Source organism: Mobula hypostoma, chromosome 11 (assembly GCF_963921235.1).
Source record: "Mobula hypostoma chromosome 11, sMobHyp1.1, whole genome shotgun sequence".
Lineage (NCBI taxonomy): Eukaryota > Metazoa > Chordata > Chondrichthyes > Myliobatiformes > Myliobatidae > Mobula > Mobula hypostoma.
In genome coordinates, this window is record NC_086107.1 from 97,423,800 (window position 1) to 97,435,926 (window position 12,127).

A 12,127-nucleotide genomic window follows, 5' to 3' on the forward strand; every position below is an offset into this window, starting at 1 on the left:
TTGAGCCCATGAACACTACCTCACTACTTATTTATTTCTATTTGTGAACTGCTTATTTAATTTAACTTAAAAAAATATATACTGTAACTTACATTTTTTTATTATTATGTATTACAATGTACTGCTGTCACAAAACAACAAATTTCACAACACATACCAGTGACATTGAGCCTGATTCAGATTCTGATAAGTGCTTTGGCTAAAGAAATGCTGTAGGAGGGAGGGATCTAACTTTTTCGATCACTGGGACCATTGTGGTGCAGGACAGGATGAGGTGAACTGGAACACGTCAAGTGCCCTTGCTGAGAGGTTTGCTCAAGCTGTTGGGGAAGTTTTAAACTAATTTGGCAGAGGAATGGGAACAGCAGGCATACAGCTAGGAGAGAGGCACAGGGAAATATTGCCGAAAATCTGGATCAATGTATTCGGCAGGAAAGCCCGGGGGGCGGGGGCGGGGGGGCATTGCTGAGCATGGGCAGAGGATGGCTACGTTCAGAATCAGAACCAGCTTTAATGTCACTGGCTTATGGTGCAAAATTTGTTGGTTTTTTTGCGGCAGCAGTACATTGCAAAACATAATAATAAAAATTATAAATTAGAATAAGAAAGATATATTAAAAATTAAATTAAGTAACCACTGCAAAAAGAGAGCAAAAAAAAATAGAAAAAACATAGTGAGGTGGTGTACATGGGTTCATTGTCCATTCAGAAATCTGACTGGTGGAGGGACAGAAGCTGTTCCTGAAATGGTGAGTGTGCATCTTCAGACTCCAGTACCTTCTCCTTGATGAGAAAACGGCGTGTCCTGGGTGATGGAGGTCCTTAATGACGGATGCTGCCTTTTTTGAGGTACTGTATCTCCTTTTGAAGATGTCCTTGAAACTGGGGAAGCTGGTGCCCATGATGGAGCTGACTGAGATTACAACCTTCTGCAGCTTTCCCTGCTCCTGTGCAGTGGCTAAATTGCAACTATCTCAATGCAACGCAACGCAAAAGACCTAGAGTGCTACTCAACACGCAGAATTATTGTATCGTAGCAATATCCAGCTTTCTCAATACTCCACGGTCTAGAATTTGAGGGTGTGGTCGTGGGGAGAAGTAAGAGAGGAGGTGGCACTGCTAGAATGCAGGAGGATGCTTTGGACAGCTCTCCAAATGAGGCTGTATGGGTCCGGGTTAGAAGTAGAAAGGGGACAGTCTCTTTGCTTGAGGCCTCCCAAAGGCCAGTAGGAGATAGAGTAGATATGCAGGGGAATCACACAGAAGGTGTAATAGCAACAGGGATTTGGTAACTAGGACTTTCAACTTCCTAGTGTTAATTGGGATTGCCTCAGTGTCAAAGGTTTCAGTGAGGTGGGATTTCTATGCCGTGTTCTTGTGCCTGCTGGGGAAAGGACAGTGCTGGACTGATCTCGGGGAGTGAGATTGGGCAAGTAAATTATATGTCAGTAGGTGACCATTTAGGAGACTATGACCATAACTAGTAAGCTTCAAAGTGATAAAGATCGTCTGCAAGTTGTAGGGAAGGCTGATTTCCATATCTCTAACCCTGACCATAACACTGGCAGATATAGACTGGGAAAAGCTAATGTGGGTCAGTCTACATCCAGCAAGTAGGAGTCTTTTCATGGATGCCTACCCATACTAGCCCCGGTTGCCCATATTTGGCCCATATTCCTCTATTTCTTTCCTATCCAATTATCTGTCCAAATGTCTTTTAAACCCCACAATTGTAGCTGCCTCTGGTAGCTTATTCCAGATAACTAACCCCTCAGATCTCTTTAAGTTTTTCCCCTCTCGCCTTAAACCCATGCCCTCTAATTCTTGACTCCCCTGCCCCAGAAGAAAAATTCTATCAGTACTTTCTGTGCTCCTCAAAATGTAATAAACCTCTCTAAGCTCACCATGCCAGCCTTCTGTGTTCCAGTTTTGAGGGTGAAATAGTGAGAGTTCAAGGCCAACATCTCCAACAGGGTGGAAGGCAAGAACAGAGATTCCTGCATGTCAAGGGACAAGCGTTTGATTAAGAAAAGAAAGGAAATATATGGCTGGTGTAGAGCATAAAACTGGGCAGGCCCTTCGGAAGGATAGAGTGTAGAGAGGTGCTCAGGAGAGGAATTAGTTGGCTAAAGTAAGGCCACAAAATATCACTGGCGGGTAAGGTGAACGAGAAGCGCTGGGCATTTTATCAGGATCTTAAGAGGCAGGGAAAGGTTACAGGGATGCATAGGAAGTGGGAAGGGTCTTCAGTGGATCTTTCTCCTCTGTATAATGACATTGCCGCTGGAGATTGCTGGGAGTGAGATGTGGATATTTCAGAGCACTTAATCATTGATAAGCAGAGGGTAGTCAATGTCTTAGCAGATATAAAGGTGGATAGATCTCCAGGGCTTCATCAGATGAGTCCTTGTTAGCAAAGGGAGGACTAGCTGAGGACCTGAGATATTTTAAAATCTTCATCAGGCACTGGCTAGCACAGATCACTTGGGCCGAAGGGCCTGTTTCCCTATTCTATGGTACTTTGACTCAATGATGAGGAGCCAGAAGACTGAATGACAGCTAATATGGGTGCTTTATTCTGGAGGGGTAGCAGGAATAATCCAGATAACTACAGGCCATTGAGTATTACATCAGGATGGGGAAACTATTGGAAAAGATTCCAACGGACACTATCAATTTACACTTAGAAAGGGATAGAACATGCATGGTCAGCATGGTCTTTTTGGTGGTCCTGTCTAACTAATTTGATTTGACTTTTTCAAAGTGGTTACTTGGTATATTGAAGCAACGCACACAAAATACTGGAGGAACCCAGCAGGCCAGGCAGCATCTATAGTAAAAAGTACAGTCAATGTTTCGGGCCAAAACCCTTCGGCAGGACCTGGTATATTGATGCAGCCAGCGTTGTTGAGTTGTGCGTGGGGCTTTTGTGGGGCATTGGGCATCTCACGTGGAAAGCTGCTGATAAAGGTCAAAAAGGAGAAGACGCTAGATGGATAGGACGGTGGCTACCTGCCAGGTCTGTTGGAGATGTATTCCGGACTGCTCTGTCTGCCTCATGGCATCTAAGGCAAACCGGATCCAAACTTACCTGGAAATGGGAGACAGAACGTGATGGTAGAGGGGTTCTTTTGTGATCGCCTTTGACTTGTGGTGTACGTCAGGAATCAGAACTTGGTCCATGAGACCATAAGAATTTGGACCAGAATAAGACTAGTCAGCCCTTTGAGTTTGCTCTGCCATTCAGTCATGTCTGACTTATCAATTTCCCTAACGTCTGAAAACCAACCCCCTCCGTTTCGCCACTGAAATCTTCTACTCTGTCTTTCATTCTCCACTGTGGTGGCCCTCTTACCCCTTCTCTTCTCCTACCCCGCCCTTATGGCCTGCCCATCACCTCCCTCTGGTTCCCTTCCCTTCCAGCCTTGATGAAGGGTCTTGGCCCGAAACACTGACTGTCCATTTCCCTCCATAGATGCTGTCTGACCACCTGTGCTCCTCCAGCCTTTTGCTTTGACTTATTTAGAGATTCAGAACAGTAACGGGCACTTCCTACCCATTGAATCCACACCGCTCAATTGTACCCATGTGACTAAATTAACCTTCTCACCCTTACGTCTTTGGAATGTGGGAGGAAACCAGAGCACCCGGAGGAAACCCATGCAGTCATGGTGCGAATATATATATATATAGACTGCGGTGGAATTTAAACTGGGTTGCTGGTGTAATACCATTACACTAATCACAATGAGCACACTTACCCACCTATTCTGTAATAAAACTAATTTTGAGTGCGAGGCCTATACACACTAGCCGCCTCTGAGCCCTGCCTTTTCTCCCAGCAGAGGCAGCCTCGGATGAGTTTTACTCGAAGCGGTACCCTGTGATGGATCTGCCCGTCTCGGGCCCCGCCTTCCCCGCGATCAAGGACAGGCAGCCGGGCGAGCCGTGCGCTTTCCTGGCCGTCACGCCCAGGCAGAAGACCAAAGCCAGCAAAACGAACACGCACCCTCTGTTCAGCTCGGGCTACGGGGGCTGGGAGCAGGGGCAGCCCCTGGGCCAGAGGCAGGCCTACACCAGCAAGAGGCAGTACAGCATCGAGCACCTGCCTGAGATCTTCAGCCCGCCGCTGCACTACAAGCAGCCCCAGCGACACCTCTCCACCAACAGCAAGACCGAGGTGACCGTGTAGCTGCCCGCGGCTCCAGGGAACAAGTCTGTTGTACCAAAGGCCACAACAAAGAGCAAAGTGAAGGAGAGCAGTGGTGGACGGGAGTTGCATAGGGTGGTGGGGGGGACGGACGGATCAACACGGCAGGAGAAGCCCGGGCTCCGGGCTCTGGGCTCTGAGACAGGATGGTGAGAGGGGGTCACCGGGAGGGAGGGAGCTCTGCAAAGGAGGGGACGGGAACTGTGAGGATGCATGAGGAAGTAGGTACAGCGCTCCCCTAGGGCACAGCAGTGCTGCACTGGGTTCCAGTGATGCACTGGCCAGTTCCAGTGATACACTGGGCGGGCTACAATTATGCAATTGGAGTTACTGTGGTCACACTGGGGACCTACATTGCTGAGCTGGAGATGCAGTGTCTCACTGGGAGGGTTGAATTCAATGGTTGGACAGATGTGACACTGGGCCTCTGATTAACTTGTTTATCTGCACCGGTAGAATCTCCGGCCTGCCAGCGTCCTTCTGTCCAGATCCCCCAGGGCAGCCTGCAATTCCCATCCCTGCCCATCACCAGGGCCCTCTTACCCTTTCGCCGTTCTTCATTTCTCAGCTCAGGTGCGCCTCAAACTTTCATCCTGTCAAAGAGCGAGTGGCGAGGGCAGGGAGACCCCAGCCTCGCCAGGGCTGCCTGTGGCATCAGGGCACAGGGAGCAGCCCCAAGTAAGGCAACTCTGCATGGGTCTGCTGAGAGGGGTGGGAGCGCAAAATCCAGCGGAAGCCAATGGGCTGAATGGTCTGTTTGTGTAGATTCTCTGTAACCGCCTGCTCCAGCATGCAGGCCCCTCCTCCTCCACCAGTTCCAGACAAGGGAGCAGAGAAACCTCTCATCAACACCTCAGTGGTCCTCTGTCCTACTCTTCGTCTGAATTATTCGGTGCCCAGGAATTCCTCGTTCACAGTTTTCCAAGAATTCACATCCCTCCCTACCTCTATCCCAATTGGCTGCCCCTTCCCTAAGGGCTGCATGCTGGGTTCCAGAATTTCCAGAATGTTCTCTGTGCCAGATTACAGCTGACTGTAAACTCCTCATCTTGCACCATCTGCACACCTCTGTTGTCTCGGAGTTCCTCTTGTCCTCAGCTTCGGATGTGCCTGTCATCTGATTAACCCCAAACCACTGCCTCCTCGAAGCTCCTTCCACACTGCATCAATATTAATCCTTCACAGATTCTTGCTTGTGATCCCCTCGTGTAGGAAGCTGAGGGGCCTCGCCTTCCTGTAGAGAAGCGGGAAAACACTCACCAGGCCGGGCAGCGTCTGTGGAGAGAGAAGCAGAGTTAATGGTTCCAAGTCGAAACTTCTTTGTCACAACTGGGTAGGAGAGGAAAGCTAATTAGTTTTTAAGTTACACACACAAAACACTGGAGGAAATCAACACATCAGGCAGCATCTATCGAGGGAAATGAACAAAAGCACAGTTTGGGTTGAGACCCTTTTGTTTCCTTCCATAGAGGCCGCCTTACTCATGAAGTTCCTCCAGAATTTTAATAAACCTGTTTCCTCTCTGCCAGTGATGACAAACAGTCTTTGGTCTGAAACGTTAGCTCTGTTTTCCTTCTCCACAGACGCTGCCTAACCTGCTGAGTGTTTCCAGCAGTTTCTGTTTTTATCTCAGAATTCCAGCATCAGCCGTTTCCTTTTTTTTTCCAGTTTTCATTCTCTTCTCAGGCCCTGTTGTAGAGAGACTGATGAATCCTACTTGGCCCCACAGGGTCAGACACCCTCACCTTGTCTGGAGTGCTCAGTCCTTGGAGCTGCCTCAGGAGTCCAAGGGGAACTCCCTGCCCAGCTTGACACAACTCAGTAAGGCTCCTGCCATTTCAGGAAATGCACAAAGGAAGAAGATACTTGCCTCTGCAGCTCGAGAAGAGCGTGGAAGGGCTACCCACAAACCTCGATCAGCTCAGGAATCAGAGCAACCCCACAGCTCACTGAGCGCCATCTTGTCCTTGATGGTGAAAATGACCACCCCACCATTTTCCCCGACGATGCCTGTTTGGGCACACGTCAAGCATCATTTAAGTGTCATGGAGTAACACAGGATCGAACCAGGCCCTGTGGCCCAGTTGGTGCTGACACTCAAACCTATTCACACTACTTTATTCTGGCCAGATTCCCATCAGCTACCCCCAACCTTAGATTCTAACCTTTACTAACCCACGGGGGCTGATTTACAATGGGCAATTAACCCCCTGACTGGCATGTCTGAGAGAATGTGGGGGGGGCACTCAGAGAAAGCCATCACAGTCACAGGGAGAACATGCAAACTCCACACAGACAGAAGAGGAGGTGGGGTCCGAGACTGGGCAACTGGCGCTGCCAGGCCAGCAGCACTACCTGCTGCTCCACTTTTTTTGAGAGCTACTGACCCCCCACCCCCACCCCTGCCAGCACCTGCGCACAGCTCTTTCCTGGAACTGGCACCCCCCTCTCAATGAGAACCCCTCCTCTCTTTTTAGCCCTTCCACGTAACCACTCCCCCACCCCACCCCGCCACCTACCCCGGGGTCTCATTGCACAGGGAGGAGCAAACCCGTTCTCCAGCCGGCGGGAGTACCCAGACATTCCATGGCATCTCACGGGTACCTGAGACCAGGCTGGAGCTCTGCTTCGAGCCTGAGCATGGGGGTAGCATTCGCAGAGGGGCAGGAGCCACCGTCCTGTCAGAGGGAGTCGGTAGCTGGACTGTTTTGTGGTGGCCTTTGACAATGTTGAGCAAAAAAAAAAGACAAATCTGTAATGTATATTTTTATTAAGCTAAAAACCTGAATCCTCATCAACAGGGATATAAGTAATGATTTGTGGAACCTAGATTGTAGAATCCGTCAAACTGTCTGTACAGTAATATATATGATTATTTAAACATTGGGGAGCTGGGACTAGTGTGTTTTCAACACCCTGAAACCTACCAGTGGGACTCTCGCCAACATTCATATCCCACTTCCACTGCTGCCCAGATCTGATTGGCTGGTGGATTGACCAATCCCTCCCTTCCCCTAGGCACGCAGAGAACAGCGGTGCCAGTGTGGCCGATTGGAAGCTCTTCCCGACGGGAGAATCTGGCCCTGACTTGCAGGCCGGGTTCCCCTCTCGCGTAAGTGCCCTCGTTATCAAGGCTGGTCCGTGATCTGACTTTGGTCTCTGAGAGATGTAATCCTTCCTGTCATGAGAACCTTCAGGGCTGGGCGTGGCACACCTGCCAGCCTTCAGGAGTGACAGAGACAGTGGAAACCCGGCAGATTCTAAGAGAGAAGTAACACACATCAAAGTTGCTGGTGAACGCAGCAGGCCAGGCAGCATCTCTAGGAAGAGGTACAGTCGATGTTTCAGGCTGAGACCCTTCGTCAGGACTAACTGAAGGAAGAGTGAGTAAGTGATTTGAAAGTTGGAGGGGGAGGGGGAGATCCAAAATGATAGGAGAAGACAGAAGGGGGAGGGATGGAGCCAAAAGCTGTCTAAACTTCTTCGGTGTAGGCATCACCGGAAGAGGCTTCGCAGTAGTGAATTTAAAAACGCAAACGAAGGGTCTCGGCCTGAAACGTCGACTGTACCTCTTCCTAGAGATGCTGCCTGGTCTGCTGCGTTCACCAGCAACTTTGATGTGTGTTGCTTGAATTTCCAGCATCTGCAGAATTCCTGTTGTTTGCGTTTCTAACAGAGAAGGCTGGAAATACTCAGTGGGCCAGAAACAGAGGTTACAGGTTGATATAAACTGGAAAGGCTGGTTATCTGATATTGTTTAATCCAATGTGGAGCTCCAACTGAAATGTTGGTCCTCAGGTTTATGTTGGACCTTGACGGGACACTGTAAGACACAGCGGTGAGGACAGGAGTGGAACGGGGAATTAAAGAGACATCATCATCATCAGGTGCCACGCCCAGTTTGAGCTCTGACTGCCATGGCCCACACACTCCTGAGACACCCTTCTCAATCCTTCAAAAATGATAATTGTGTAGCTTGTGTTAGAGAAAACCCTCATACACCAAACCCCCCCCCCCCACCCACCAGAAGCAGCCCTATCCACACAGGACTGTAACCCCGGCCCCCTTCCTCTATGAAAACCCAAAACCTGAAGGGCAGCTGAGACAAAGACCCAGTGCTGAGATCCGGATCTCCCTCCACACTGAGATGGGACCGCACGCTGTAGTTTAAATGCTCCCGCGATGAGCGCTTGATGGCAGGAAGCTGTAAATTGAGAGCGCGTTCGGCCTTTGGCCAGCATGGACAGATGGTGAGAGTGAGCAGTGAGTTTCCGGCAGAGGTGCAGGAAGTGTGTTGGGGAATTGCCAATGAACCAGGCAATGTCACAGATCTGAACGGCTCACACCTGCAAAGGCAGGAAGATGTTCAGATAAAGAGCGGATTCTCACCACCCCTGATAACAGACAATAAGACTATGACACAGGAGCAGAGTTAGGCCATTCGGCCCATTGAGTCTGTTGCACCATTCCATTACGGCCGATTTATTATCCTTCTCAACCCCATTTTCCTGCCTTCTCTCCATAACTTTTGACATCCTTACTAATCAAGAACCTATCAACCACCAGTTTAAATATACATAATGACTTGGCCTCCACAACCACCCGTATTGAATTGAATTGAATTGACTTTATTTCTTACATCCTTCACATACATGAGGAGTAAAAATTTTGACGTTACATCTCCATCTAAATGTGCAATCATAGTAATTTATAATAAATAGAACAGTCAATGTAATATAGAGTACACTCAGATCTGCGTGAGTTCATCAGTCTGATGGTCTGGTGGAAGAAGCTGTCCTGGAGCCTATTGGTCCTGGCTTTTATGCTGCGGTACCACTTCCCGGATGGTAGCAGCTGGAATAGATTGTGGTTGGGATAACTTGTGTCCCCAATGAACCTATTTACACACCCTCATCTGAGGCAAAAAATCCTCAGATTCACCAATCTTTGGATAAGAAATCCTTTGTAAAGGGACATCTTTGTTTTCTGAGTCTATGCCCTCTGATCCTAGATTCCGTCACTATAGGAAACATCCTCTCCAGGCTCAATCTATCCAAGCCTTTCCATATTTGATAGGTTTCAATGAGGATCCCTCATTCCTCCAAATTCCAGTGAGCACAGGTGTACAGCCATCAAATACTCCTCAAGCGTTAATCCTTTTGTACTTGGCATCCTCCTCTAGACTCTCATTGAACACAGTCACATAATCACATATCAACACGCGTCTATACTTCTGTGTGTATCATCCATTTTATATCTGCCACCACCCCCCCGCCCCCCGCCGGCCCACCCTTGCCCTGGTGTGAAGAAGAGGTGACTTCAATGTGAAACCCCATGTCCACTTCTAACTTAGAACCAAGGTAGGATCTAGGGACAGGTCCTTTGAGCCGTTCTGCCGTTTATTAGATCTGTGAGAAGAGCAGGCAGACCTCTTCCACAAGCAGCACACCTACCGGGTTACTGTGAAAAGGAAAGTGTGTTCCTTCACCTTAACTGCCTGGAGGTGCAGGAGCCAACTGGCTCTCAATTTGACGGTATTTGGGATCAATGCACGTTTGGCCACTTTCTCAGTTCCAGCTCTGAGCTTGTCACTCTTGTTTCATTATTTATCGTCCTGTAGAAAGAGGAGAGAGAATTGGCCATTCAGTGCCCTGAGCCTGTTGTGTCACTCATTAGGATTATGGCTGACCTGACAATAGATGCTCCACCTTCCCACCTCATCCCCATAGCCCCCAGATCCCCTGTAGTCAACATCTGCGCACCTCCGCCAGGGATATACTCAGTGACTCTGCCTCCACAGCTCTCAGGAGAGAAAATCTCTAAGGCTCTGGACTCCGAAAAGAAATGCCTCCTCTTCTCCACCTAAAATAGCAACCCCTTCTTCTTGCTTTCCTTTCCCCAGGCTTCTAGATCCCCTACTATCTCCCAGCCTCCGAATCTTCCACCTAAAATTGCCTCCCATTCCTCAACCTGCAAGGAGTTTTGGCCAAAGCAACTCACTTAATCCTGGGTCCCTTCCCATCATCCCAGCAATCACCCTGGAGAATGTTCTCGGATCAGTACTCAACGGCCTAGGAGCTTGGCAGAAGGATTCACCTTCAGCCTGTTGTTGGCTGGCGTGCACACAATGGGCAGAATAGCCTCCATCTGTGTGGATGTTTATATAATTCTTCGAACTGGTACACTCTTTTTTTCCCCATTTAAAGTGATAAAGAACTTTCTTCCCAGCATGCTGCTGCAGGAGAGCAGAGTCCACATGGTACTACTGGGAAGCAGGGACTGTCGCTGTCGGGGATTGTGGTAAAGAGTCTATCCTATTCAGTGGGATGAACCAGTTGGTATGCGAAGGAAACAGCGAATGCTGGAACCATCCAGCAGGACAGGCAGCATTTGTAGACGGATAGAACTAACCTTCCAGCCTGACGACCTTTCACCAGAACTTGTCCATTCTGATTACTTTTTTAATACTGAAACCTTAACCCAGTTTCTCTCTCTACAGATGCTCCCTAGCCACGGAGAGATTCCAGCATTCTCTGTCTTTATCTTAGGATTTCAGCATCTGCGGTTTTTATTTTAACCTATGAGCTATTGGAGATTTCACTTAGTTGGCCCAAGACCCAATATCACCAATTTTCTCACCTTTTAGGAGCACCTTATTGGCATGACACAGGCCATTCAGCCCATTGTTGGCTTCTATCAGAGTGATCCCCCAAGTCCCTTCCTGGTGCACCTGCATCTCATTCTCTCCCCCATGTCCATCCATTCCTCTTTAGTGCTTGTTGGCCTCTGGCGCCTCCATCAAGGCCACCAAGGTACCGAGGTCAGAAGCAGGTTGAGTGATAGATGGTGGGTGTCATTGATCACATCCAAACCAAAATTATTGGATGTGATGGGAATCCTGGGAATTAGGGATGGGATAGGGAGCTGGAGTTGAAGTGGATAACTAGCTGTGATCTCATTGAATGATGGAACAGGGTCTGGGTCAGAATGCCCTTGATTATCCCTGTTCATTGTTATCTCCCCTCCTGGTTACCTTTGTTTCAGGCTACATCTGCCACTGGTAGCCTTTACCTCTGGTTACCTCTGACCCTCGTAATCTCTGCTCCTGGTTACCTCTGCCTTTGGTAACCTCTGACCCTGGTAACTTCTGACCCTGGCAATCTCTCTTCCTGGTTACCTATGCCCTTGGTGACCTATGACTCTGGCAACTTCTGACCCTGGCAATCTCTCTTCCTGGTAACCTCTAATCCTGATAACCTCTGACCCTGGCAATCTCTCCTCCTGTTTACCTCTATTCCTGGTTACCCCTACCCCTGGTTACTTCTGTTCCTGGCCCTCATGCTAGCTATTCCGACCCAAAGGCCTTGCCTGGGAAGGTAAACACAATATCGAGCAGCAAAAGTAATCACAGGCCTGTGAGAGCTGAGGTGGGAGTGTCAGATCTGAAGAGTGGCTCTACCAAAGTGCAAGTAAAGGAGAGATGGGCTGAAGGATCTCATTCAGTTCTAAGCATTCACCAGAATCGTGCCGGACTTTTCCGAACCACGATTCTCCATTCACCTCCCACCAGCCTTGGCCTTGGGCCTGCTCCCCAGTGCAGAGCTATCTCCATAGTTACCAGTGAGGAGGAAGCCTAAGGCCAGAGTACCGGCTTCCTGCAGCCTGGGCCCTGAATGCCTGCAGATTATAGGGAAGGAGGGCCCAGTCAATGTGGTGCGCCAAGACCAGAGTTTGGTTTTCAATTTTACAGAGGAAATCCAGCTGGTCACTCGTCCGTTACACTTCTCCACAACTGTACAGAAGAGCAAATTTTCTTTCAATGTGCCCTTCCTCCTGCTGCCTGTAAATGTACCGTAGATTTATGTTACTCATTCGATGAAAGCAGCCTCCATTCCCACCAGGCAAATGTTCTCTTCG

At 48.9% G+C, this 12,127-nt stretch overlaps 1 protein-coding gene across 2 annotated transcripts in view; it reads left to right on the forward strand.

Moving 5' to 3' along the window:
* Positions 1–4,267, forward strand: part of LOC134354370 (protein shisa-9-like) — a 180,251-nt gene extending 175,984 nt beyond the window's left edge. The window contains exon 5 of one of the 2 annotated variants that reach the window (XM_063063332.1): positions 3,843–4,267. In XM_063063332.1, the coding sequence (XP_062919402.1) occupies positions 3,843–4,192 (350 nt within the window). In that variant the 3' untranslated portion in view covers positions 4,193–4,267. The remainder of the gene's footprint in view (positions 1–3,842) is intronic. The other variant, XM_063063333.1, reaches the window with a different exon arrangement.
* Positions 4,268–12,127: the final 7,860 nt, after the last annotated feature.